The sequence below is a fragment of the Lepidothrix coronata genome, unplaced genomic scaffold, assembly GCF_001604755.1.
Source record: "Lepidothrix coronata isolate B3197 unplaced genomic scaffold, Lepidothrix_coronata-1.0 Scaffold9, whole genome shotgun sequence".
In the NCBI taxonomy this organism is placed as follows: Eukaryota; Metazoa; Chordata; class Aves; order Passeriformes; family Pipridae; genus Lepidothrix; species Lepidothrix coronata.
Window position 1 is genome coordinate 2,778,161 of NW_016690189.1, and position 27,481 is coordinate 2,805,641.

Consider the following 27,481-nt stretch of genomic DNA (forward strand, 5'->3'; position numbering starts at 1 on the left):
CTTTGCAATCACTAAATCTTTGCAAAATACTATTCTAAAAGTCTCTTTCACTGCTTCTACTGCAATATACTGGCATAAAAAGAAATACCAACACGTGTGATTAGTTAATTCCCATAAGACTACTTGGAATTCATAGCTTGTAATTTAAAATTCCCTCTTAGACCTCACTGCCAGTTACTTTTGAGTTCAAAAATATACCAAGCATTCTAAACACTAATTTCCACCACTTTATCAGTAAGTCTGTATATGCTGTTGGGGCTGACGTATGCAACAGCCATATCCCAAACTTTAACAGATTTGTCAAAACCTTGCCAAAATGAGCACCTGGATGAAACATGACATCATCATGCAAGCTCATCTCAAGTGTTCCTATCAAGCTGAGAAGGCAGGGAGAAAGAAGGAAATTGCTGATGTTTTAAATGCCAACAAAAATGTAGCTAAAATGGAGGTTAAAAACAGTTTTATAATTTCTTCTTTTTTTTGATGGCACAATTAAGAAATAGAGATCGAGCAGCATTTCTCAGGAGTCTCATCAGTGACATCAGTTAAGTGGCAGCAGAGGGATACTGAGGCTCCATCAAAGCAGAAACAATGGTGCAGTGGCTTCCAAAAACCTGTCAGCATAAATATTACTTGGTAGTTCACCTTGCTGCTGATTTCTCTCAAGAGGAATAAGCAGGCTTGAGATGAACTGAAGCAAAGGTTATTCTATTTATTCCTAAGAGTTTTATGTAATCAAATAGAATACTGCAACAATAAACTAAAAATGATAATGCGAGGAAACAATGCTGACATGCTGAGATGCATCACACATGTTCCACCAGTCACCTTATGTAGCACACACAATTGCAGTTGTGTGCTGAAATAAGAACATCACCTGACCACCACTCATCAGAGTTTTATTAAGTACAACATAATTATCCATATCAACTGAAACATGAACAAGATATGTCATTGTTTTGATTCTATACATTGTAGGACTCTTGGAGCACTAAAATATTTATTTATCTGTTGTGAAAGGCACAATTACGCAAGCAGAGCACAAATATGATTAGATATATAGCCATCAGCCAACTCTGAAAATTGATCTTTAATCAAACCCAATGGGAAAAAGCACTGATAAAGACCAATGATATGGTCTGGATCCAGATTCTGGGGTGCTACATATGTAAAATCGATGTATTTAGCTCTAGGCAGCTAAAAAAAAAGTGGCAACAGCAGTTGCTTTCAATCTCCTGCAGTGAAGTTATGAAAGTGGTAGGGACTTTGTAATGGCACAGAGACTAAATAATGCCTTTACTCAGATAATATTTGGGCAGCTTGGTAAGTTCATCTAATTGCCATTAATGAAGGCCATCTGCTGAGTGACAAGGTTATAATTTCCAAAAGTTCTCATTTATGCTATCCAGAGCTTGCGAGCAACAGATCAATGCTTCAATCGCTAATTGTAAAGTGGCAAATGAAATCTCATTGTTTTTCAAAATTTGAGTAATTCCTGACTACATTCACCCTATAAAAAAATAGCACATATCTTAACACAGTAACTAAAAAAAAATAAAAATCTGTGTTTATTGCTAACTTAAGCTTTTCTGTTGAACTTTCTCAATGCTTAGTCCAGCATGGTGGCAGGACAAAGAGCAGCCAGCTCATCTTTAGAAATCTGATGGGTTTTTATGATCTCATTTACATACATTACAAATCCTTCTCTCGACTCATCATTACAGATACACTACTTGCAACCAGGAGGCAGAACCCATTAAAACATGAAAATATTACTATTCTGTTGTACCATCGTATTTTAATGAAGCTAAGTAATGCCCTTTCCAAACAGCGATGGAGGTACTCATTTAGTGGAAACTTATTATTTTATGTGGCTTTTCATTGCTGGGACAATGGTAATGAACAAAGGATGGAAAGGTACAGTAAAAGATTCTTGCAAATGCTATACAGCCCCACAATTCAGGTAAACTAAACTGGTTCATCAACTAATTATAATCCACTCCAATATCTAAAAAAAAAGGATAAAATGCTCAAACTTTAGCATCCAGGAATGCAAATTTTTATGAAAAGTTACAAATCAATCAATGCATAAGCATGCAAAAATCTGAGTGAAACTGGTCAATTTGAAAAATTCCATATTTGCTACTGCATGAGTGCTACTACTAAATTAACGGTGCAGTAATTCCGAACAAGATATCTGGAATACCACAGCAAGTTATAACAAGGTATGAGATTAGCTTTGCTTCCCAGCCAGTCTAATGAGGCATCATGCTAATATAATCATACTGCTTTTGTTACAAATCTGAGTTGATGGATCTCACTCACTTTACTCCTGTGCATTGTCCTATTGCCCTTTTGTTTACTAATTGCCTTATTAGTAAGTCCGACATATCACTCAATCGGGACCAACACGTTGGTTTGCATGGGTAAAAGTGACAGTAGAGGACTTCAGATGTCAGGCTTCTGACTGAGCCTTAATCACAGTTCTGTACTGTGAATTGTAGCAGAAAGTCTTCTCAATACATTTTTTTCCCAAGCTTGCATCTTATAATTTAAAAATTTCAAAAACTGGGCTTGCCCTGTGGAGATGAGACTGACTGGAATTGCATTTCTCCTCCTGTAACAAATATTCAGCTCCCAGTGAAAATAAAGCGTAACACAGGGCAGGATTTGGACTCTGGGGCTTACCTTGGTGCAAACTGGGGGAGTTTGGCCTGGTGAACCTCTATTTTTACAAGGATTCACGAGGCAGAAAACAGTGAAATTCTGCTTTCAGAGGCTAGGTTTGGGAGGTGGAGGAACATGAATAACCAAATTTTGAGATTCTTCAAACATAATGAAAGCAGGTCTTTAAATGACTCCTACATTAAAATCCTAAATTAATAATTTAATTAAAGAATTAATGAGAATTTTTGTCTGAGTCCAAGCTAATACCCAGATTCTTATATTTAGTACAGACTTTTAAAAATGGAGTACAACACAATACTGGGAAATGTGAAGCGAATGAACATCTAAGGGTTCCAGCCAGCCTTCTGCTATCACTCAGTACATTACAGTAAAGTATGGAGTATAGTAACATTAGACTCAGTTTTCACCACCCAGCAGCCTTCTTGTGATCCCTTAATATTTTCAAAGACTTATATCAGGGTTAATAATGAAAAGCACAGGTGGGTGGCTTGAGGAAATGACCAGATAATAACACATTGCATATCAGCAGCACTGGGATTCCAGGCATTCAGATTGCTAAGGCATGGAAATGAAAATTATTAATCAAAGGAAATCATTCCAATATACTAACTAGGTTTATTAAACTATTCTACTAGTTATAGTGAAACTATGATTTTAATACTATACAACATACTGAAATATATCTCTAAAGTAACTGGGGAGCATCCAGACCTCATAAAAAATGAGTCAGTGTTCTCTCACTGCCATTTTTGTCCCTGTAAGTCAACAGTGGTCTTTAAATGTCCAGGATACTCTGTCTATAAGCTAATTTTATAGCAAGCTTAAAAGTTTTAAACTACTGAGGTAGGAACTGAACTATTTTCAAAGACAATATGCTTTTCCACTGACTAATTTCATACAAAATGCACAACATTAGAGTACTTTGTATTGACTGCTCCTCGTTTTTTAGTCACTCAGTCCTACAAAAGTGCTCTCTGCGATGACCTGATATTTTGCTGGGAGTCATAAGATAACAGAATAAAACCATGGTTGCTTCTGTGTGTTTGGTTGCCACACCACATTTTCACAGAAACATTTTAATCTGATTAATTTTGGTATTGGTAGATGTTTCAGCATAGGTATTTACTAGTCAGATTTTCTTCCAAATAATATCTACACAGAAAAACATCAGATTTAATCTTGAAATGGAAAATTGAGTAGCAAAGGCAGGCTGGAAGGAAAGCGAGATACACTTGACTATTACATATTTAACACACAGAAAGAGAAACTGGGGCATCAACATGAAAGAACATTGTAGACTACAACTTCTGCATGAGAGGAAGAGGAGGGGCAGGCACTGATCTGTTCTTTGTGGTGACCAGTGACAGGACCTGAGGGAATGGCCTGATAAGAGTTCAACAAGCATTTGGATGATACTCTCAGGCACATGGTGTGACTCTTGGGGATGGTTCTGTGCAGGGCAAGAAGTTAGACTTGATGACCCTCGTGGGTCCCTATCAACTCAGCATATTCTGTGATTCTGTGAAAACTTTGCTCATCAGGAGATGTATGTGTTTATCAAGCTGTATTGTTACAGTGCTTGAGCACTGATTATCAGATGTTAGCAGTAAATGAAATTCCCGTAACCTGCTAAGGCATGTCACATTTTCTTGTTGGTTATACTGTGTTCTGTCAAATTGTTTATTCTATCTTCTCTATCTTTAAGGTTTCTTGCCAGACCAGAAATCTGCCTTATCTTAGAATTCTTATAACTTCCTTTTACTGACTTACAACAATTAAATTAACTTTATCAATCCAGGTTGTCTAGTTTTATGTTGCATGTGAATATAATTTCTCAGTAGCTCAGCTGTGCATTCAGTTCCACAGCCTAGACCTTCATTTATTCCAATAACCCCCTGGAAATCAGATGACTATAACATAGCAGCAGCTTTAAATACACAGCAAGAACACTTGGAAGGGTAAAGGACATAATGGTATAAATTCCGTGTGTTGCCATGTGACAAGGCTATAGAAGGCTAATTAATCTTCATGTAGCTATGGAGATTTTGAAATAAGTAATTTTAAAGCACAATTAAATTTTTTTTCCAAATTGACTTTTCGTGTGACCAGACTTAGGTTAACTTGGGGTCTTCAGGTGAAAAGGAAATACCGAGGCCATTGCATACTTCAGTTATTTCCATTCTTTTCAGAGCTAATACATATTCCTGCCTAGTGCCAGACAGAATATTTCAGTTGGTGGTACTTATATTTAGCTAAGTGAGAAGCATTAATCACCATTTCCTGACATAGCACCCTTGAAAAACGCTAAAGTACTTCTATTTAAATTTCATTCACTCAATCACTTTAAAAAAAATTTATTTCTATGGAATATTAGTGTGGGGATTTGAACTGGTGGTTTGCTTTACTAAATAGATTCCCATAAATACAATTAATTACAGCCATCAGATAGATTTCTACATTAGATTGGAATGTATGTCATCTAATAATATATCTCACACTTGTAAAGGCTAATTGGTCATTAAAATGACCTCCAGCTTCCGTAGTTAAAGAATTCCTACTTGTAGAAGGGACAAGTCACATTCAGTCAATACAATGCAGGTTATGTTTTATCTTTGATCTTTTCACCTACACTCAGCCCAATATTGAGTTTCTCTGAGACATATTTTAACAATCAAACTCACTGGACAGTTAGGTTTCTATAATTTCACAGACCAGAATGAAAATTTTTATTTTCCAAAGCTCCTACATTATGGAATTTACAGGACTATGTGAGTCAGCCTTAATTTCTTTTAGGAGGTTTTCTGATGAAAGTTAGGCTCAGATCTTGCATTATAGAATGAACACACCACACTGCAAATCTGAATCTCTGTGTATATATAATAAGCAGTCTCTTTCAGAATTTGCATACTAACACAAAGCCGGCCTCCTCATCCCATTTTGATTACACCTACCTACAGCTCATACCCGGTCTGCTTCACACCCACTTTTCTCATTACTTCCAACTGACTGCCGTGCATTCTCTTATAATGTCAACAACTTTTCTGCTCTAGTTTATGTAGGTGGTAATAAAGAAAATAAAATCCAGTCACCACACTCTCACATCTTGCACTCAGGATAAAAGAAGATAAACAATGGGAGGGAGCACTAGCAGAGAAATTTCTGTCTAGCCTCAGCTATTTGAAGCTCAAATACACTCAGAAAAAAATGTGCTGTTCAATAAAGCAGGCTTTCATAAACCCCAAAGTACACGAAGGACATACAAGAAGGGCATCCCTGATTAATGGCACGACACAGCTCAGATATCCTCCAAGCCCTTGCTGAAGTGCTTGGAGATGTCTAATAATGTAACATGACCAAAATATCCCATGCTTTTCTAATTTATTTTTTTTAAACACAGAAGTAATTATTTTCTGAATTTTCCAACAGCTCTTTAACTGGTGGAAAAAAAGTTATAGCCTAAGTATTTGCCAAGGGCTTAACGTAAGTAACTGAAAGAGAAGCCACATGTTGAACAACCTTAAGTACTCGCAATGTAAATATGTCAATCTTCCTACTCTTCCTAAATGAAAAGATTTGTTACTGGGCTTTCTATATTTGAAGATTTTTTTCTAAGAAGAGGTTTACATGCATAGTGGTGAATAGCATTATTTTTTGGAGGGTGTAGGAATTTTGTTCTCTGATAGTGATATATTAGACAGGTTACATTATATATATATATATATATAAAAAATATTTAAAAAGAAATACATGTTTTTGTTTATGAAGTTGGTAGAACTGCTCATTCATCATCACTCAATTCTTGTGTAACAACTAGCTCTGGGCTCCTTAAAGTGTCCATTTTTTGCCTGTAGGAATCTAACACTAATTGGATAGTCTGTCATGTGCAGGTTGTCTTTACACAACACTCTATAAAGACCTTTCTTGCCACTGAGATGATTTTGTCAAAATCTACTTTCAGTTCACTGAACTGAGAGTGAATTTTTCTAAGCCACTTTCCTAATTCTTAGGCTCTGTACCTGTTTCAACAAGCTTTATGTTTGCTTCTGCTATGACTATTTTCCAGAGATTAATATAAATTTGTTAAGATTTCATTGATGACACTGCAAAGATTCAAAGTTGCCTCTAACAACTGGAGTACCAGGCTCTGCCATCTGAGAAAAAACCCAAAACAAAAAACCAAAAAAACCTCACAACTTTTCAATGCTCTGTGGTTACTCAAAGAAGCATTTAATTGGTTAAATGAAAGGACTAGTCAGAATATCAGATTTTGAGGGTATACAGTGGCATTATTTATTGTCAGGGAACACTATTCTCTTTAAAAGCCTTGAAAACTGCAATTTAATTAAGTGGAAGCCTCTCTCTGATTCTCACATTGGAGAATATATTCCATAAAAGAAAGAGTGTGCTCCATTTTGCTTATTAAACTAATGTCTGCTCATCTCTTCCTTCCTTCCAACCACTCAGCAGTCCACTCAATCAATTTGTTGCTGTTGCCTAGTTATCAGGAGTTCAATTCTGCTACCATTGAGGGAACATTGATTCAGCAAGGGAGGATTAGTCCCAGACTGAAGACAGATAAACTAAAACAGAAGTTCTTACAGACTTTCTACTAACAAGATGTTACTTTTATTAGGGCATTTAGAGTTGCTTCTGTTTGGCAGGCTAACAGCACTTGGTTTAGTAGGTAAGATGTCAACACAATGTTGTATCACATCATGGTTTCTTGTCTAAGGGACTTCTAACAGAAGTGTTTGTAATTTAACTGCTTTAAAGATACTGCTTGTATGCATGTAGGAAGTTGGGTGCATCTTCTCTAGCTTGACTAGAAGAAAACAATTATCATTTATTACTGTTGGGCAGAGCTTAGGAAGGCCCTGACCACAGCTGGTAGGGTAATGATCACAGTTCTTAGCAATCTGTCAAGAATTTCTGCCGTGTGGAGCAAAGCCCACCAGGATCTGAGCACTGACTTTAAAGGCAAGATTCCCGTCAGTTTCAGTTCACTTCAGCACTTGCAACTTTTGGCTCTCACTGCATTCTGATTTTATCGGCACATCCCTATCTCACACCTGAGCTCAAGGGAAAGGCATTAAGCTTGCACTGACCCGACTTGGCATGTCCCCAAATCCCAGCTGTACAGGTTACCACTGACCCTGAAACAGCTCGAACAGAATACTAAAGTAGTAATTAATCACTCCTTCTCCTTAACAAGGCTAATTGCCTAAGGGTTGATGCCTTGCTGACGCAACTGTTCTGTGTCTGCTTTTCAGTAACTTCAGCATTCTGCACAGTAGCAGGCAGTCACAGACACATCCATCATCCTTTATACAAGGTACTCATGACTCTCCAGCACTGAAAGAAAGGCAAATACGCTTTTCTGTTCAGGAAAGAGATGTTAGTCTGAGAAATAACTAAAAATCTCAAACTCATACCTCTCTGATAGCTGTACAAAACTCACTCTGCAGCACCTTCTTTAGAGACTGTAGCTTGTGTACTGGTACTTCTCCAGATTCTTGCAGTTTCTCCAGTAACTCAATTGCTCTTGCAACATCTGAGTGGGGAAAACAAAAGGAACACAGATCAGTATAAACGGTGACTAATAAGTGACTAAAAAGGGCACACTGGTGGCCATTTTAGATTTTAAATCGGCTTTACCAACACATACTGTATTACTCTTCTGTTATACCAAAGTCTGCTAGGAAACAATGCTGCTGTTGAGAGATCCAAATCCCAAAGTATGGACAAACCATGCACTTACATGTACAACAGACCCAGAGAGGTTCAGTCTTAGTAGCGAACACTCTTTGCAACAAAGCTACCAGTTCAAAGCAGCTAATTCATATTAGAACAAAATATTTCTTACTTTCTGCATAAGAGAAAATAGTACAGGAAAAGAATTGGGTTTACTTTCAGAAAGTCTAAAAAAATGAAGCTGTGTCTTTATGTAAGCACCCTCAGGGTGACAACACCCAAAAAAATATTTGATCTTTTCTTCTCATAAATCTAAATCTAAATATCAACTAATAAAGTTTTCCAGAAACAAGTAAAGTCTGCTCTGGAAGAGTAGGAAATCTGCTAGAGAAGAGTAAATATAAGGTTCTTGTCTAGGTCTCCAAAGACTTGATCTACCACACAAAACCTATATGACCCATAGAAATACATGGAATAGTATTTTTGGTGGCCTGAATTCTCCTTAAGCACCTGTGTATTGTCAAGGGAAAGATCTAAGTGTTTCTGAAGAGAAGTCCAGAGGGCTTCTGAGTGGTTAGCAGGAATCTGATACAGTTGAACAGTGCCCATACCCTCACTCATATTTTTTCTCTTTAACACTAGTTTCTAATTTACATAGCTATTACTAAAATACCTTTAAAAAGAATCAACCCAACTCATGAGATGCCCAACAATCCTTTATGGCTGAGGACACAGGAGCACAAGAAATAGTGGCTAGAGTCATGGAGGCTAGCCTAGTCAAGCGAGGGACACACTGACTTACACGTAGGAGTGAACTGAGCAAAACATTCTGGTCAGCCTTCAGGATGACAAGAACTTAAATACAGGGATTTTTCCTCCTCTGTCATCTAATGCTGCCTTGCAGCTTTTCCTCTAAGTTTGCTAGTATAGTTGAACCTGACAGTGCTGTTATCTTGACTGTGTGGTCATTCTCAAATCTTATAGTGTCTTTTGCATAGCAATCAAAGCCACTACTGGCCAGTTTCACCACTCTACTAAATACAGGTCTGTGTTCCAGTGATGAAATGAATGTACAGTACTAAATGATAAAACAGTATTTGAAGCATTTTAATTCTGTGCTTGAAGTGCAAAAAAAAGAAAAAAGAAATATTTCCCCCCACAACTCCAGAATTACTACAATGTCTAGAAGCAACCTTACATAATTCTCCTTTCTGATGGAAAAGATTATACTGTTTGTGACTGGGAGATTATGCTAATTGAAACAGTTCTTACAATCCTTGGCTTGTAGCTGGGCTATACTGACTAGATGTCTGATACAACAAAGACATGAGAAATTTTCTGAAAACAGAAAAGACATGACAGTAGATGAGCTGCAATAGGAATTAAATCATAATCCTATATTTTCACTTGGAAGAAAATAATTATTATCCAGCTGCATTGGTGTTAGGAAAAGAGAAGATGACATCTTAAAAGATTTACAATTTAATTAAAAGAGGTAGGCAACTAGTCAGCATAGTCAATTCTGCCTTAGTAGATTAACACCCAAATAATTCTCAAGCTTTTTTAGAGGCATTTGCCAAATGCAGTTCAACGCATAAGAGGAAGCATGGCAGAAAGTACACTGTTTCTTTCAGGAGGATGTTTCCACTTACCTGGCTGTACCTTGCATGCAGAGCAGTCTTGGAGTTCATGAACTTTCAGATGAAACTAACCCTAATCTTGTGTTAAAAGATTGCATCTGAGCTTTTGCTCTACGCAGTGCTTTAACTGCTATTGGGCATCCAGTCCATGTTACTAGATCACAGGTATATCAACAACAACCCCTCTTACTGAAGTGATGATGAGAAAGCTAAAAGGAGATCTAGAAAATAATAAGGCCATGGAAATCAAAAAAAAATTAGATTCTAGAGAGAAGAATATGACTGATGGGACATAACACATCAAAGAGAATGGTTTTAAGATTAAAGAAGAGGTAAGTATACTTTTCAGCAAGAACCATCTCAGTGGATTGAAAAAGAATGGTAAAACATTAAATGAAATATCATAGAATCACAGAATTGTTTAAGTTGGAAACCTAGTATGAAAACCTAACATGATTTTTTATGTTCTCAGTAATAATAAGGTTAAGGGATTTTTTAACAAAGCTATTGAATCATTTGCCTTGGAATTTTTCTTTTAAAGTCTGTATCTGCCACACAAGACTTTCATTTAGTTAAATACTAAACTCACACTCCCCAGTTATTAGTACCAGTTGGTGCAAACTGGTATGTCAGACAGCACAAAGCAATTGGATGATTTATTCTGAAAGAACTTCAACATCCCACCATAATAGATCAGATAAGGTCTCCACAATTTATGTGATACACGATGATAAATCCGGGGTCTGGGGTGACAAATCTGGGGTCTTATCCAGTGCTAGTTCAGGTAAATTTTGAACTGTCTTTGCCTCTCACCAGCAATACTTGTCAAAGATAGTACCAGACATGTCCGATTGGTTGCTATTTTGCAGGTTTTTTTAAGTTTCATCACCACACCTGAAAATTCTGTGAATCACCCCAAATTTGCTATGGTCCTGAACTAAACTGTATTCAATGAAAAATTTGTACTGATTAGAGTGAAACATAAAAAGCTTTATGTTCATTTATCAATCTATAACAGTTAACTATAGGTCTAAGTATTTCCCTAGGATGTGGGCCAGACTCTAGATGATAATTAATCACTTCTAAAGTGATGAGTGTTACAATACAAATGATAAATTCATATTCCAGTTGAAAAGTCTGGCATGGGTGCTTAGTATGTAGTCTCATAGGCAAAACTGGGCACTAAGTTGTCATTAGCCAATACTAGATTACTTAACTTTCTGACTAAGAAGTGACTTGAGGTTAAAAAAACCCCAGAATATCCCAAGAGCACTCTGATTTCACACTTATAAATTCATCCACCATTCTAAAATACATGAATGCTGATGCCCAACACCCTGCTTTTTATTCAACTATCTGTTTACAATAAACAGTCTTCTTTCTCTTATCACCATTAGGCCCATAACTTGCTCAGTTTGACCTGTGGGATATTGCTCACAGTAGAGATATTGTAGAATAATATATAAATTACAGAAAGAAAATGAAGCATGTGTTCAGGGCCAAAGATGTTTGTTATCAGCTGATACTTTGTCATAAACAAAATACAACAGTTGGCATAAAACAGAAGACTTTGAGCAGACTAAAAATGTATTAACATGAGTGTATAAAATAGGACCTCATGAAATAGGCTGTATTTCCTTCCATTAGTAACTTTGAAGACTTGAATGAACAATTGCTTTTGGACAGGTTAAAAAGTGAAATTTATCAGTGCACAAGAACTTAAGTGATGCATAGGTTTTTTGCTGCATTGGCTTTTTGCCGATGGTACTCTCAAGTTGAGCTCCAGCTAAAACTAGACTGTTTGCTCAAAGAAGTGATATGACTGGCAATGAGGAAGACTTCCAAGTTACATTATTTCCAAGCACATAGCAGGGAATCCACCCCTGTTGAAGTCAATTAGAATTGTCATATGTTTGATATATACTGTTAGGATAATTTTCCTGTCTCAAATTGTCCTCTGATTATAAATCTAACTAGCTTTGCTTGTCGGTGTTATCACCAAGGATTTTTGCTTAGATACCATTTTCTTACATACTTGTGCAAAGGGCAAATTGCTGAGAAGAGTGTGTGTGTATTTATATAGATATATGTTAAAACAGTCCCTGGAATTAGTTAAAATTAGTTAAGTTCTACACAAAGGAAATACCCTTGCTTTTTATTTTTGTGTATTTCTTTTGTCCTTTCTTTAAGCAAAGATATTTAACTCAACTTTTGAAAACGATTGTTTTGCCTACTCTCAAACATTTTCTAAAATATGAACGCCATTATACTAAAATGAAATTCGCGCTAATGTCATTGAAATTTATCTTCATTTCCCCCATTCATATCCCACAAATTGATAGGAATTGACTGATGATGTGGGTAGAACTGTTCCTCTGTATTCTATGATGCATACTTTTTAAAAGGAATATGCACGTATTTCCCCCCTTATCATAGCCAACTCACACTCCACCTTTTTTAATTATCTCCTTTTTTCTGATTTCCTCATAGATATGCACAATTCCTTTCTCTCTCATTCTGTTTAACATTCGTTTCTCTTTTTTCTTCTCATCATCATGCTTGCCTACAGCCTTTCAGGAAATAATACTGTTTCAGTGTGGTGGGTCATGTTATCAGTGGAACACAGAGAAGGTAGGAGGCTGCAGGTAGGTGGAACATATTTTATCAAGTGCACTCATCAGAAGAAAAGCATGACTCTCAGAAAAAAATCTTCATTTCAAGTGTTCTTTCTGTATTTTCACTTGAATGATGCTTCATTTGCACTGCTAGCAGGACACAAGCAGAAGATTACTATGCAAACCCTGAGAAGAATCACTAGGACATTCAAGTAGCAAGATAACATACTGCAGTACAAGTGGAACACTGTATACATCATGTATACACAGATATATAGCACAAGGCAATTTAAAAAAAAAAAAGGTCAACTGGCTTAGTTATCATTTTGTTCTGTTACATTTTGTTTTCCCTTGCTGGCTCTTTTTCAAACAGCTAGCAACGAACACTGCAGACTGATGTTTTATCTGCTAGATGTTTTAAAAAGCAAATGCTTCTTCCAGTACAGCTTTTACAACTCGACAGCAAATTATGAATCCACAGAACGAATCTTGGCTGGTCTGAACTTGGTGCTCTTTCATATTACCATTAAAATTGCCTAGACCAGCCTCCAGCATTCTCTGAAAATTGTTTAGCCTGTGGTTTCACTCTGGTAGATTTTGTGCAGGGTTTATATTTGTTTCAGTTTAGTCAGGTTGAAAGCTATTAGGAAAAATGTAGCAAATGATTTTAGCATGCTAAATGTGTCCCATTTAATACCAGAGTGACTCTTGAAAAAGAATGCACATGCATGATTTATACTGCAAAATGTGAAAACTATTCTATGTATACCAAGGTAAGTGTCTAACTTTCCCTTCTTGTGCTAGCCTATGAGTGAATTGGTCTGCAGTCCTTAAAACAAATATATTATCCTCTGACTTAAGAGACTATTAGATAGTTAAATAGTAAGCTACAAAGCCATGCAATATCAGTTTGGGTTCAAACAGTAATCACTCAGAAACACAGTGTTTCTTTACTCTGGTAAGTACTCTAGAATTAAGTTGTTGGGTTGTTCCCAAAGCCAAAATACGGTGACCACTTGTTTACTGTCAAGACATCAGAGAAGAGGTTTCTCATCTTCTGAGGGTCTTTCTATGCCTCATTCCTGTTAATTCTGGAGACTTTCACTGCACTACTATGCTAGTTACTAAGAAAAGTAAATGTGATGCATAAACACCATCCTTTGATACCTCAAAGAGTAAAACATCACTACAGAGTGACAGCAAGGACACTCAGTAAGTCTCTAAAATATTCGCTAGCTTCACCATGGCACCATGGCATTACCGAATAATAACCCTGGAAGTTTTCAAGCTCCATTCCGTTGTGCTTGAAGACCTTTAATCAGGCTGAAGGTGAAGAATCTGTATGACATAACAGGTCCTTATAATTGTCAGTAGTTTTTCATTCCTCCAATACTTGCATTGAGGTTTAGTTATTCCTTTAAACTCATGAGAATACATTCCAGAATTCTTAATGTTATTTTGCCAACTTTTTATCATAATTCTCCAAGCCTACACAGGATGCTTTATTATATTTAGCAATCGTCTCCAAACATTATCAAATGACAGCAGGTAATCAATGGTTCAGAAACCAAAATTCTTTGGTGATTAGCAAAGTTAATTCATAATTCATAGCCAGCAGCCCTACTACATTGTATCAAACTATTTATATGGCTTCATGGTTAAAGCACCAGCTTCGGAAATATTTCAGTGTATATCTCTGGAAAATGATCTGTATTGCTAGAGCTCTGCTGTCAGCCACTGCTTTGTACAACATGTCAAGTCTTACTCTGGTATCAAATACCAGATAGTCTAATATGCTTCCATTCATCTCTTTGGTTCCTTACTATCAGCACAGTGTTCTCTCAAAATTCAGAAGCCCTTCCATTAATTGAATATATTTATTTAATCTAATCTGAAGAGTTCAGAAACATTGAGGGAAAGAGCAGCCTTTTTTCCCATTTAAATTGATATAATTATCTTGCCCAAAATTTCATGCTAATCGGTAAGCATAAAGGTGTGCTTCACCATGGTAAATCACACTTGATGTGCAGGGAGCAAGGAGCCAAGCTGTTAAAAAACAGCAATGTTATTCAACACTTTATAGTATGCATCTGTGAGGTCTATTCAAATTATTTATAGCAAGAATAATGCTACCACTGCTTTCATACTCTAGTTTAGTTGATATGGGTAGCATTTACAGATTTAATGCACTCTCACTTTACACTCCTGTGGTTAAACATTACAACGAATACACAAACAAGTATAACAAAGAACAACCATACAAAGCTCTCATGATTTATCTTGTGGTGAGGGTTTCAAGCTGCCACACTTCTGATGTAGACATCAACAGCTTAGCAACTCACCCTACACTGCTGTTACAGTTAACACGGAAAAACAGACACTTTGAGGCTTTGATTCATCTGACCTATTTTAGATGAAATGAATCATACTCTGGGAGCGTCTGGTCCCTTTGTTGACCATAAAGGGAGACTAGATAATTACCTCAGATGTAAATGACTGCATCCTACATATCAGACATCTACAGTATGATGAAGCCCACTCTTACTGTCCAGATATATTGTGAATGACTCATGCAAATTCATCTCCGTGTGGTCCAGGAGACGTCATACCTCAGAAGAGTTACATTTGACAAGAACAGTGTCATTACAAGGGAGGTCAATGCCCTTTTGAGTTAAAGCTTTTTAAAATGCCTTAACTAACGACTTTATGGATTTCTTTTTCTTCTTGATGTATGAGAAAAATGAAGAAATCATGAGAGATAACTGAGTGTATGTCTGTCTCTGTCATTTTGCCTGATGTGAGGATGACTGCCCTAAATGCCATTAACGGCATATCCCCATGGGTTTCTGCATACATTCCCCAATGCCTGGGACAGGCTCATTTTTTTTGGCTACTCATCAGACCTCGTTTTGGTCTACATGTTTCGATATGTTTGAGCCGTATTTAGATTCTGTTTGGCTCTAACTTCTCAAGCACATCACAGGCGTTCAAGTTCTCTGCTTCACTCCATTTCTCAGACACAGAGCCTATGATCCAACTGCTGCACACCCCAAGGCAGTGTTATATACCATGAGTCTTCCCAGCAGGTCTGGTAGCCACACCTGAACATGATAGCAATGGTCTGAGACATTTTGCAAAATAACTTATAGAAAGGACATAGTTTATTTGCAGAGAAAGCAGTGCTACCTGTGATCCAAATATAGACAGCAAACTGTGTTGAGACTCCTCCATCCAGCATCCTCAACACCACCAACACTCCTCAGTGCTCTCTTCAAACACTGAAATACTGACATTTCAGGCATACTGCTCCCGAATACTCTGCTTAGCTCACTCAACATTCAAAAGGTTCCCTTAAATGAAAAAATATGCTCCTGTGTTCTCTGAACCTCACAATGTCTACAACATCTTAAGTAATCTCAACCCCCTTCTTACTCTACTAAGTTTTAACAAGTGATTTCTGTTCTTACCCTCAGCTAGGGATTACCATAGCCTCAACCTACCATGAAGGCCAACTGGGAGAACTATATTTGCTTTACTTGGGTCAATTTTCTTAGTATATTCATTACTGTACACAGGTAAAGCTAGTCCAGTTTTTTCCTTGAGCCTTCATATGACTGATGTAAATCAAAGGAACATCTTTGTCAGCAATTTCAGATTTTGTTTGCTTGTGCATGTGTGAGATTGATCTACAGAGTACCTAAAACTATTATGAGTTCCACAGATACTTAGAGAAAGTGGTTTGGTACTGACATATTTTCAGTGCTGATTTTTAGAGAAATAACAATAAATCACAAAACAGTAAAGACTGAATTAATGGGTAATTCAGGATTGATTCAATAACACGAGTTTCACTGGCTTAATTCAAGCCATTATTGAAGAGCAATAATACAATTAGAATTTTCAAAGATAAGCATTTAAAATTAACCTTAAAACCTAATAATTTTTAAACACTGGTATGATTTTTGTTCTTCCAAATTATTAGTTTCATTGCAATTTCTAAAGCAATCAGGATGAGAAGGTGCATAAATATGAGTTTGAAATTTTTACTAGAAGACTTTGCCATCTGTGAGAAAGATGAAACTACAGCTACACCAGCCCTTTACATTTGACAGTACCCACTGCTTTGTATAGAAGGCATTGAACATAGCATCAGTGTGAAAACAAGATATGAAATGATTGTTAAAGCGAAAAGATCAAAACATAAAGCTGAAAATGGATATAGAAGAGCATTGAAAACTATGGTATTTTCTCACACAGTACTTAAAACAGAATGTCAAGATTTTTCACCTGAATTACCTCTAGAGAAAAGGGAAGGCAAGGTAAAGTTCCTTTTTTTTTTCTTTCCTTTCTGTGTAGTTTTGACTTTATATTGCTTAATCATACCAGCTCTTCGTGATTATAACTAGGATTTATAGTTAGCTATTCACTGCTGAATAGAACAGATGAGACATGATTTTGATCCTTTCTTTTTGACTAGGTACAGGTGGCTACAAATATGTTACCAAAAGACCACAGGTTTTTTAAAGTTTATTTTGTGTTCAAATAAGTATTATCTTTATAAGGAATATATAAGTATATATTAATTAACCCTTGCTTCCTGAAGGAAGTAGGGTATTTTGTAGTTTCAGACTTTGTGTTATTTAAATTCTCAGTCTTTCTGAAAGCATTTTTTTAAAAAGGAGAGATTGCATGTGTTTAAAGCAGTTATCTGCCTACACAGGACATGTAAAACAGTGTTCTGTCTGACTTCTTGAAGCTATGAAATAACAAGAAGAAAATCCTTTGAAGCAAAGCTATAATTCCCTGAAAAATTCAGTATGATGAAAACACCTGGCTTCCACAGCTGACACCGTTCACCATGCTGGAGTGAAGCTCCTTTAAACACTAGACAGAAGCACTTTGGACACTTGGCTGGAACTGGAAATGTAAATACTTTAGAGGTTCTGATCCCAGATTAAAAGAAAGGGTTGATATATAACCCAAAGACTCTACTTAGACAGACTACTTACTTTGGTGTTTTAAACCACAAGTATATAGAGAAAAAAATCAAAATCAGTGAAGGAATTGAAAATTTGACTAAGTTGGAGGCAGAAAACAGAAATAATTACCAGTAATAATGTTGCCTGAACAAAGAAAAACAGAATAAAAAACAACATGCTTTTCTCTTAGCTAAAATCCATTCTCTTGCTCCCTTGCCTAAGCAAAAGCAAGTATTTATACACCCTATGTAAGCATCACAAAACAAAACTATTGGCCATATGGGCAACCTCATGCCTTTCCACGCTGCTACTTCCAGCGTGTGTTTTTATTCTGCGTCACAGATATTTTTTTTGGCAGGTAAGAAGACAGGAAGAGGGGAAAAAAGGGCCCCAACAGGTGTCTCGCAAAAGGAGGTAGGGTTAACTTAGGGATGCTAATTCTCCTTCACAACAGGCACTATGTTCAAGCCAAAGCAGTAACTCTCACTTTTTTTCTCTGTTTGCATGTCATTACTAGACTCTCCTGCTGCCTCCCCTCAGTTATTATCTCTCCAGCTAATCTTAGTCTTAAATCTTTTTATGTTATTACCAGAAAGATGAGAAAGATGGCCGTGGGCAACCGGCAAGCGTACATAGTGACAATACAAACTGTCACTTGAAGTCTCGGATCACAATTTTATCTTGTTTTTCTAGCTGGCTTGAGAGTCTGATGAGACAACAGTGAAAAGATGTCTTTTGTGCAAAACAATGGATGCAACATAGTCATTATGTACACATAGCAAACACTTTACCTGTAGGTAAAGTGATGAGAAGGTACTGAGAAGAGACTTAATATTCTCTCTCAAATTTTAGTGGATTTAAGGATATTGCTTTTTGTAGACTGAATCCCTCTGGTACCTGGCTACATTACTAGTTATTTCTCAGGAAAGGAAAAAAACTTGTTCTTTGGAAGTGTGTAGCTGAAAAGCTACAACTAGAAGAAAGCAATATAAATAAAATCCTTTGTTAATAAATGCCCACAAAACAAGGCAGTACAGACACACTGTTGGCAGATTTCAACAACTGACCACTGTTAGCTTTCAAATTTGAAACAAGTATGATCTTTGAAGAAAACTGTGACTATTGAATTGCTGCAGCAAGTTACAAACAAAACCTTGAAACAGAAAACCCGTGTGAGAAACAGAGAGCTCACTGTCACCTTTGCAGTTCTGTTGCTTGGTGTCCTACATGTTGAATGATCCCGAGAATTGGAACAGCAGTACTGGAACTCTTCTCAGGTTGCAGCTTGATTTTTCAAGGTGTCTACCTAAGATATGAGTGGCGCACACTTTGACATGGTTGTACCACTAGGATGCAAAAGGTACTGTATAAATTAGTAGTGACTTATAGCTATCACTATCAGGTTACAAGACTATCAGGTTACAGAGGGGATCAGATGTACAACTACCCCTTTTTCCAAAGGCTGCTTCATAGATTTTAAAGCCATCATGCCCTCTTCAAGTTTCTCTGGCCTGTCTCTGTATAACAAAGAACAGCTATATTATTCTTTTGCTCCTGTGTTGATTCAGTAAGTACTGATTCACAAAAACACTGCTGCCAAATCTACTGAAAAGTGGAGATGATGATATATAAATTTCTGAGGGCTTAGACTGCTGCTGATGGCCATAATTATCCACCTAATCTGTTTCAAGTACATTCTTCCCCAATGCTTAACTGATTGTAGGGGAATTGATACCTTAAGGTCCAGGAGATTTACTTTTTCAGAAACCATGTCTGAAATAGAAAATTAAAGAGGGTCTGAAGGATTAGTGATTAAACATGGGCTTTTATTGAAAAGAACTAGTAGAAATACAACTGTTGTTCAGGAGAAATAAATTAAGAGCCTCTTTGGCAATACTCTTCCTTATACAATTATCCTTGTTTGTAAAGAAACAAAATCAATGCTTTGATGCTCTATGTATTCATGGATACTTCACTGTTCCATCTTTTAAACAATAAAGAATCATTCTCCGATCTCTTCAATCTCTCCGATCAAGATTTTTTCATCTCTTTTTTTCTTACAATTATTAGTAAAGTAGCGGTAGGGTAACAACATATTATGAGAAGCTGTGTGCATTTCCTGGCAGCTTAGCTGAGTTGCATTTGAGAAATCTGACATTTATCTAACCTCTCTGTTTTGGACCCTGGTAAAACAAGTTCTCAAATATGTACATACATCTCCCTCTGTATTTAACATATCTAAGACCCAAGCTTGTGGTTTATACACTTAGGAAAACATTGTTATTATATGTAAGTGTGTATTTATTAATCAAATTTTATCATCTGAATAGAGAATTAATAATTGAATGTTTCTCATTCAGAGGCTGGCTCTCCAGCAAATATCTCAAAATAAGATTAAGCTGACTGAGATTAACTTTGAAAATGCCTGGATTTATACATATATGTACAGGTCATAGCACATTAGTAAATAGTACTTTTGCAAAGCTGCATCATGTGAAACAAATTAACTGCACGTGATAGAAGGCAGACTCACAAATTTACAGTTATGTGCTTCTCAAAACACCATCTGCCTTGATTTCCCTTAAATCCTTAACTTCTCATTATTTGTGCTTCTAATGAGCAATTGAAATTGAAAGTTTTACCTAATTCATATGTCGAATTCTATTGCACTACCTACAGGAACAGTATTTTGTATTTAATAACACGGGTCAGACAAAAACTCGTACTTATATTTTTTGCGCTTGCATGAGGGTCATCTATGTTACGGAGAGACGGGACATATGTGTCCTGAAACAGCGAAATTATCCTCTGCATAAAGCTGATGACTTAGCTTGTCACAGTTTTTAAAAAGCTTTCTTTCTGGTAACATCAGAGAAGTCCAAACCAAGTAATAGGACAGAATTAAGAAAATTGTTTATTTACAGTTACATCTAGAGACAAATTTTTTTTTTTCTATAGTTACACAAATGTCTCTCAGACATCAGTGTGAAACTAAAGTTTGTAGGATCTAGTACAGGGATGTTATTTAGAAAACAAATTCTTCTTTTTCAATATTATATGCAAATAGAGAATATACATTTACAACACACAAAAATACGATCCCTTGTGCTTTCTATTCACCAACTTGATGCAAATGGTGAATCCTGCACCTGTGCAGGGGCCTGTCATAGCCTCTATCCCCTTCACTCAGCTGCAGGAGCAGGTTCCCTTAGAGGTGTCAGAAGCAGGACACAGACAGGCAAATTCAGCTTACCATTTTGCCCTATGCAGGATAAATTCAGATAGATTAAAATGATTAATTCGCTGCTATCATGTCTAAAGAACATTTTCATCCTGACAGAGCAGGACAAACTCAAGGTCCCTGCATAGCCATCGGTTGGCCACAAGCCTCGTTACTCTTTCAAAGGTGTCTCACAAACCTGTCCTGACCACACATCCTGCTTCTCCAATTCTGTCTTCTTATCAGTTACACGTTTCTGAGGGAAAGTTGACTGGAAATTTAAGGTATTCCCCCTTGACACTCCACAAAGGTGACAATGTTAAAAGTTGCCATGTGTTTTGTAAAAGATGCTTCCGTGTGTCTGCATACAGGTGCAGGTCTCTCTCAATCTCATTGTCACTGGGCATCGCTCTGGGCTGAAAGACAGGGTCCTACCTGTAAGGGGGAGCCCAACCAAAGGGATGTGCTCCTGTGGGTGCCCAGCCACCTCAGGCACATCTCACCTGGCAAAGAGCTCCCATGCTGCCATGTACCCCAGCACCTCTTCAAGTGAGGACCGTACTGCCAGAGACATTTAAGCTGGACATGTGCATTTAGCTTTTAAAACTGTGTATTTTTACTCCACTCATGAACATCAGAGATGACATGTAGACAGGTACTTTCTCCTACTCCAGCTCCAGAGTTCCAGGTGGCACAGCTGAACTACATTTAACTAACCAAAACTTCAACCACACAGATCCTCATAAAGTGTCCCAGTCATCACCCACAAACCACTCTCTCCATCTGCTTAACTTATTCCATCCTTTAATAAAAATGCATTTAAAAATCAAATAAATGTTGATACACTGATGTAAAAAACCCAAGCATTTCAATCCGTGACTAGAATTGTCACTTTCGTCCTGTCCCTACAAACAACAGTCCTTTTTCTTTCTTTTACTTGGAAGAATTAATTTGTTTATTTATACATCCTCAGTTGGCATATCAAGTGGAGATACGTTAGACTTAAAGTGTGCGGCACTTGCAGAAGTATTTTTCAATTTTAGCATGCTAGGCTGAAGAGCAAGAGAAGACATCCCCATGACAGACAGGCAGCCAGGCAGGGAGCAGCACATCACTTAGCACTGCTCCACAGGGCTTCACCCTGGGTGACAGAGATCTGCTCCCCCGTCAAGGACTGTATTTCACACTTTGTGAATCTGATTTTCTCTTCCTGATGAGTATGTTGGGGTTTTTTTCCAAGATAGTACACATTACAATAATGGATGCACAGTCTACTGCAACTTATGTTCGATACAATTTTTGTAGGGTACATATATATGGGCACAGATATGGAAAAAAATCCCCATTTATGTAGGCTGTGATGATGTAGTCAGAAGAAAAATGACAAGAAGAGAGGAGGAGGAAGGAAGGAGGAATACTCTAGCAAGTACCTATGTATATTACTGGTCCGGCACCATCTGATACCACATCTGATGGAGTCTGTCTAATATCTCTAAAAGCTGATGGCAATTCCAAGTCCATTCATACTCTTATTTATTGTCACTGAACACAGTGCTTTATATAGTATTTTCAGGAAGTTTTGGGACACTTATTCCACTGGAAAAATATTTGCTTGAATTCATAAAAACCAACAGAACTCAGTTACGCATTACAGCCAAACAGCAAGAAGTCTTTCCAGTTTCCAAGAATGTATTTGAAAGCAAGAGAAATTTGGTTGTCAATAGCCAGTAGATATGACCTTGTTATGAAACTTCACAGGGATTAAAATATCAGCACTGTATATTCAGTCTATTCAAGTTTCTTCTTTCATCCTCAGTCAAATGAAGAAGTGAAACCATCAGTGACATGAATAGTACCTATATAGGGAAAAACATAGTAAGACATGGATTACTAACAAAAGGCAGTTGAAAGTCCTGTTTTCAGGAAAAGATATTCCCTTGTTCTTAATCACGAGATGGTCTTTGCACATGCTAATTGTATATCTTCAAAAACAAGAACGACTTTTGAAAAGTGCCCTTTTAAAGCTGCCACTTTCATGATCCTATGCAGAGGAACTGGGACTGAAGTTTTGCAGCAATCTAAGAAAATACATGGTCAGTTTTCTTTCAAAGCAGATTTTCATCTTGAAAGGAAGAACACGAGTAAAATTCGAAGTAAAATACGGTTTATGAAAAATTTGCCAGGTGTTTGACCAAATAAAGAAGTTCAGATAGGAAAATCTACAATGCATAGCTAGAAAGATGTCTCCTTCAATTTGCAGGCCTCCATATGACCACTCCTAAAGTGTATGCCAAGGGCAGCACAGAAATCTATTGCCTCCTAATGTTATTTCTGGGAGTGTAATGGTACTTGTAGACAATACTTCCATCAGACTGTGCTAGCACACTCTTTAAGTGACCCCACCCACAAGCTTCCTTTAATTTCTCATTGCTTATAACGTGTACCTGCAGCACACAGGAACACACAGGAGGTCCTCAGATAACCATAAGGAGACTAAGCTGGCTGAGGTAGATGACACTGCATTTGGAGAAAAGCAGAACACTGTGGCTGGATGCGTATGCAGCATCTGAGACAACATCAAGCTGGTGAGGTGCCGACTGTCACAGGGCAGCAGACCAGAGGATTAGAGGAGGAAACCGGGTTGCTGAACAGTGAAAATGGATGAAGATTACAGGCAACACATAGAGCAACGGAGTTAACTGCACCAGGGCTTTGAGAAGAGCAAGGCAACAGAAGGCAGCATCCAAAGGAGACCTGGGGCTCTGGATAATAAAGGCAAAGGCAGCAACTGCTGGTCATGGGGAAGGGTGACACAACACCTCTGTGGAAGACAAAGGACATTATGAAGAGAGGCAAAGGCAGCAAGATGTGATGAGCAATATGCCAATACAAATAATTAGTGTTGGAAAAACGCCAACTAACTGAACCAGGGCTGTCTGTAAACAGTGTCAACAAAATTCTTACTAAAGACATACCTGTGGAAGAAGTCAAAAACAACTGTATAGGTGCTTTTAAACATTTCTCTTTTGTATTGGAGTGAATGGAGGTAAATTAAGCTGGGAATGTTTTAAAAATCCATAACCCTGAACATAAAATGAAAAAAAAAAAGAAAAAAAGAAAAAATCCCAACTTTGCATTTTTTTACTTATCATTTTATGAAAGACATGTAACTGTCTCAACCTGGAATAAGATATAGCTCTCAACAACTTCAGGGTTTAAGCGTTGAATTGGCCAAAAATATTCCCCCAGTTAGCTCTGATGAACACCGGAGATTACTGATGGGGTGGTATCAATTCAGGATGCAAGACATTTGCAATAAAGGTAGGAAGGGTGCACTTTCTTATGGAGAAGACTTCTTTGGCTGTTGGAAGATTTATTTTGCTGCTGTACTCAGCAGGCAGGCACTTTCCCCTCCCAAAGCTGCCCAATGCTTGGGGCCACCCTTCCCTAAATGGTACCACTCATAGCTTGCACTGCTTTATGTTTCCTGCCCGAAACAGTTGCTGATTTCTTCCCCTCCTCCCAGTAGAGCACCACACAAAGATCAGGCAAAAGCCTTTGAGATTAAATTGTAAGTGATTAAAATTTCCATTATTTTGTGAACTTGTTCTACATATTAAAGAGCCCTAATGGAACTTGCACACATTTGTGCAGGTAGAAAGGCACATGATGATAGGAATTAAGGAAATTAATTCCTGTGCTTTGGACAGAAGTAATCTTCCAGAATGTAATTGGCTTTCAATCATTCATATACAACATGCCCTTCACCTTTAAATGGTAATTCATTTTACCAGAGGTTTTGAATGCCATTTACATCAGGCTTTAAGAAAGCTCCCATCTATGTAGCAGAATACAGTGAATATGTTTTGTCCAGGAGGAGACCACGTCAGAGGGTAATTCAGATTTCTAATGTATGTATCCCTATGACGTTTTACTGTTTCTGTGGCCCTTAACAAGGAGGAATGCAGAACGTGTCCTGGATAGACATGAAGCAGCAATTCCCCCAGCACCACAAGGCTAACAACACCACCTCTCCTGAAACACTCTCTTATTTTCTTACTATGCTGAGCTCTGCGTGGGACAGGGCAAAACAGATACGAGCATACAAGACTTTTCTGGGCTGTGCCTTGATTACAGCAGAGCTGTGCAAAGCACAGTGATGATAAACATAGCTTGTCTGCTTTAACAAAAGTAACAGGAATCTGGAAAATCTCACCATCTATAACTTTCCTTCTCCCGTGGCTGTAAGAGAAAGACTACAGCGGAAATATCTGGAAGCACTGGGCTTGGTCTAGTTGCTTCTGGAGTTGCTTCAGCCCACCCTCTACAGCTGATGCAACAGCAACATGTTACAGGTGATGAAGTGTATCCCTCTGACAAAAGGGCCTTCTGTAAGCCAGGTGCGGTATTTAAATCTATTTCCTCCTGCCTGTATTTTCGTTTTGCACATCACATCCTATCATTTTGTGATGTTTTATCTCACTCAAACTAATATCAGCCCTGGCTGACAACCAAGGAGACTGTAATGCTGACATCCCTGCCAAATGGTTAGGCATGTCCTGGACACAGACAACAGATGCTTATATTTAAATTTGGACTAATTTGCATTTTTGTGTATTGTGGAATTTTTAAAGCATAGGTTTAGTAACGAAAAGGAGTGTATAATTCTGAAATAGCAATAATTTCCTTTGAAAAGCCAGGTTTGCTAATGGATTGCCATCTGTTCAACCCTTTGCCAGAAAATAGATTTGTCCTGCTTACTGAAAACAGTATTAGGGTGAAACTGTAGATTACACAGTGGATTTCTGAGCAGTTTAATTTAAAGCGCAGGCTAGCACTTTGCTATTTCAGTAAAAATAACTTCAGATTCCCCCTTTCTACTAATGCTGGAATTCAAGCCCAGAAAACTGTATTTAGAGTACTTTGTGGGCTGTTTTGCTCTCAGTTGGGTTCTAGAAAAGGTGCCTACCTCTCCTTTATCATTTTGAAACTGAGTTTGTGTTTCTTTTGTGCAGGATTTACAGCAAAAAACCTCTCTTACTTTGAAAACCCATCTTAGTCCTCTAAAAAAACCCCAGAAACATTTAAAACGCCAAGGCACTGACCTCAATTATGCTTTTGAGAGTACAAAATTTTTAGAGGCTGGGTGCCTCTTGGAGCCTCTGGATGCAAGTGAGGAGGAAGGATACTGCTGCAATTCAGGATGCTGCTCTGGGAGCTGTTGGACCTCTCTACCCAATGGAACGGTAGGAGCAAAAAAAATCAGAATGGTAAGTTACTCTTCTCTGTAACCCACAGAAACCTAATGACGTTTCTCCTAAGCCTTGTTACATGGACAAATCCACTGTAGGGGAGAGGTTCAATTTTTACAGCCCGGAGGCAAAAGTTGAATTGTAATATAACTTCGAGATTTCAGCATCCTCTTACACTACCTGTACAAGGTTACTGACACGGGCTCAAGGCTACCCAAGCACCCCCCGCGCTCTCTACTCAGACCGAGTAACTGTCTACGGAGATATGCAGAGCCGCTCTCTTGTAGGGTAACATCATTACCGTCGCCGAGCAGAGGACTTGCAGTCACGATCTCTTCCTTGCACACCCTACACCCCTGTGCAAGCCCCCCAAAAAGCCACATTTTGCCGGCAAACGACGCTCCCGTCGAGAGGTTCGGGCTCCTGACTCGCTGCCGAACGGCGCTGCCCCACCACCGAGCATCCCCCGCCCAGCCACCTGCAGGGGTGGCGACGCGGGGCCCTGGGCGCCGAGCCACGGCGGGGGCGCCGACGGGGGAGCCCCGCAGGGCGGGGACAGCAGAGCGGCACCAAGGAGCGTCTCCGGACCGGAGCGCTGGTCGCGTCCCGCGCCACCGCCGCGCTGCCGGCGGCGGGATGCCAGCCCTACCCCGGTCTCTGCCCGCACAAAGTTTTATTGCCTCCGTGTCAGCTCTTCTCCCGCCGCCCACCTGAGCCCCGCGGGAAGGCGCCTCCCCGCTGCCCGCCGCCACAGCCGACCCCCGGCATCGCGGGGCCGGAGCGCTGCCGCGGCAGCGCCCGCCGCGCTGGGGCTGCGGGGGCAAAGCCGCCGCTGTGCCGCGGTGCTTCCCGGGCAGGGGCGGCCGGGGAGCGGCGGCAGCCGCGCTTACCTCTGTCCAGCGTGAGCGGCTGGACTGCTGTCAGTGTCGCCATGTCTGCGGCGGGGCTGGAGCCCGAGTGACGCGCGACTCCGGCACCGGCGTGGAGTGCGGGGAAGGGCGGGGAGGAGGCTGGCAGGGAGAGGGGGCGGAGGAGGAGGGTGGCTCCGTGGGAGGAGGAGGCGAGCGGGGCGGAGAAGGTGCCCAGGGGAGGGCGGCTCATGGTACACGGGCCGCCGCGATGCTGCGGGCGCAGGGCGGCCCGGCGGGGCCCGGCGCGTGCTGCCGGCATCGCTGCACCACCGGGACCGGGCCCTGCGGGTGGCCCCCGCCTGGCCGCGCTCGCCTCCGGGCAGAGACCGGGCACCGCAGCGGCCCGGGCTGTGCGCGGGGCCGGGTCGTCGCCGGTGCCGCGGCCCCGGGGATGCCGCAGCAGTCGGCGGAGGGAGAGAGAAGGGCGAGGCGGCAGCTCCGCAGCGCCGCAGGGCGGGGAGGACCGGCGGGGGCCGGATCTGGCG

The 27,481-nt window shown here is 39.1% G+C and overlaps 1 protein-coding gene across 3 annotated transcripts in view; it reads right to left on the reverse strand.

Moving 5' to 3' along the window:
• The window catches only part of LIN7A (lin-7 homolog A, crumbs cell polarity complex component), a 48,962-nt gene extending 21,707 nt beyond the window's left edge, over positions 1–27,255 (reverse strand). For all 3 annotated transcript variants that reach the window (XM_017804569.1, XM_017804567.1, XM_017804568.1), the window contains exons 1-2: positions 26,976–27,255; positions 8,121–8,239 (exon numbers count right to left, since the gene is read on the reverse strand). In XM_017804569.1, coding sequence (XP_017660058.1) covers positions 8,121–8,239; positions 26,976–27,255 — 399 coding nt within the window. The remainder of the gene's footprint in view (positions 1–8,120; positions 8,240–26,975) is intronic.
• Positions 27,256–27,481: the final 226 nt, after the last annotated feature.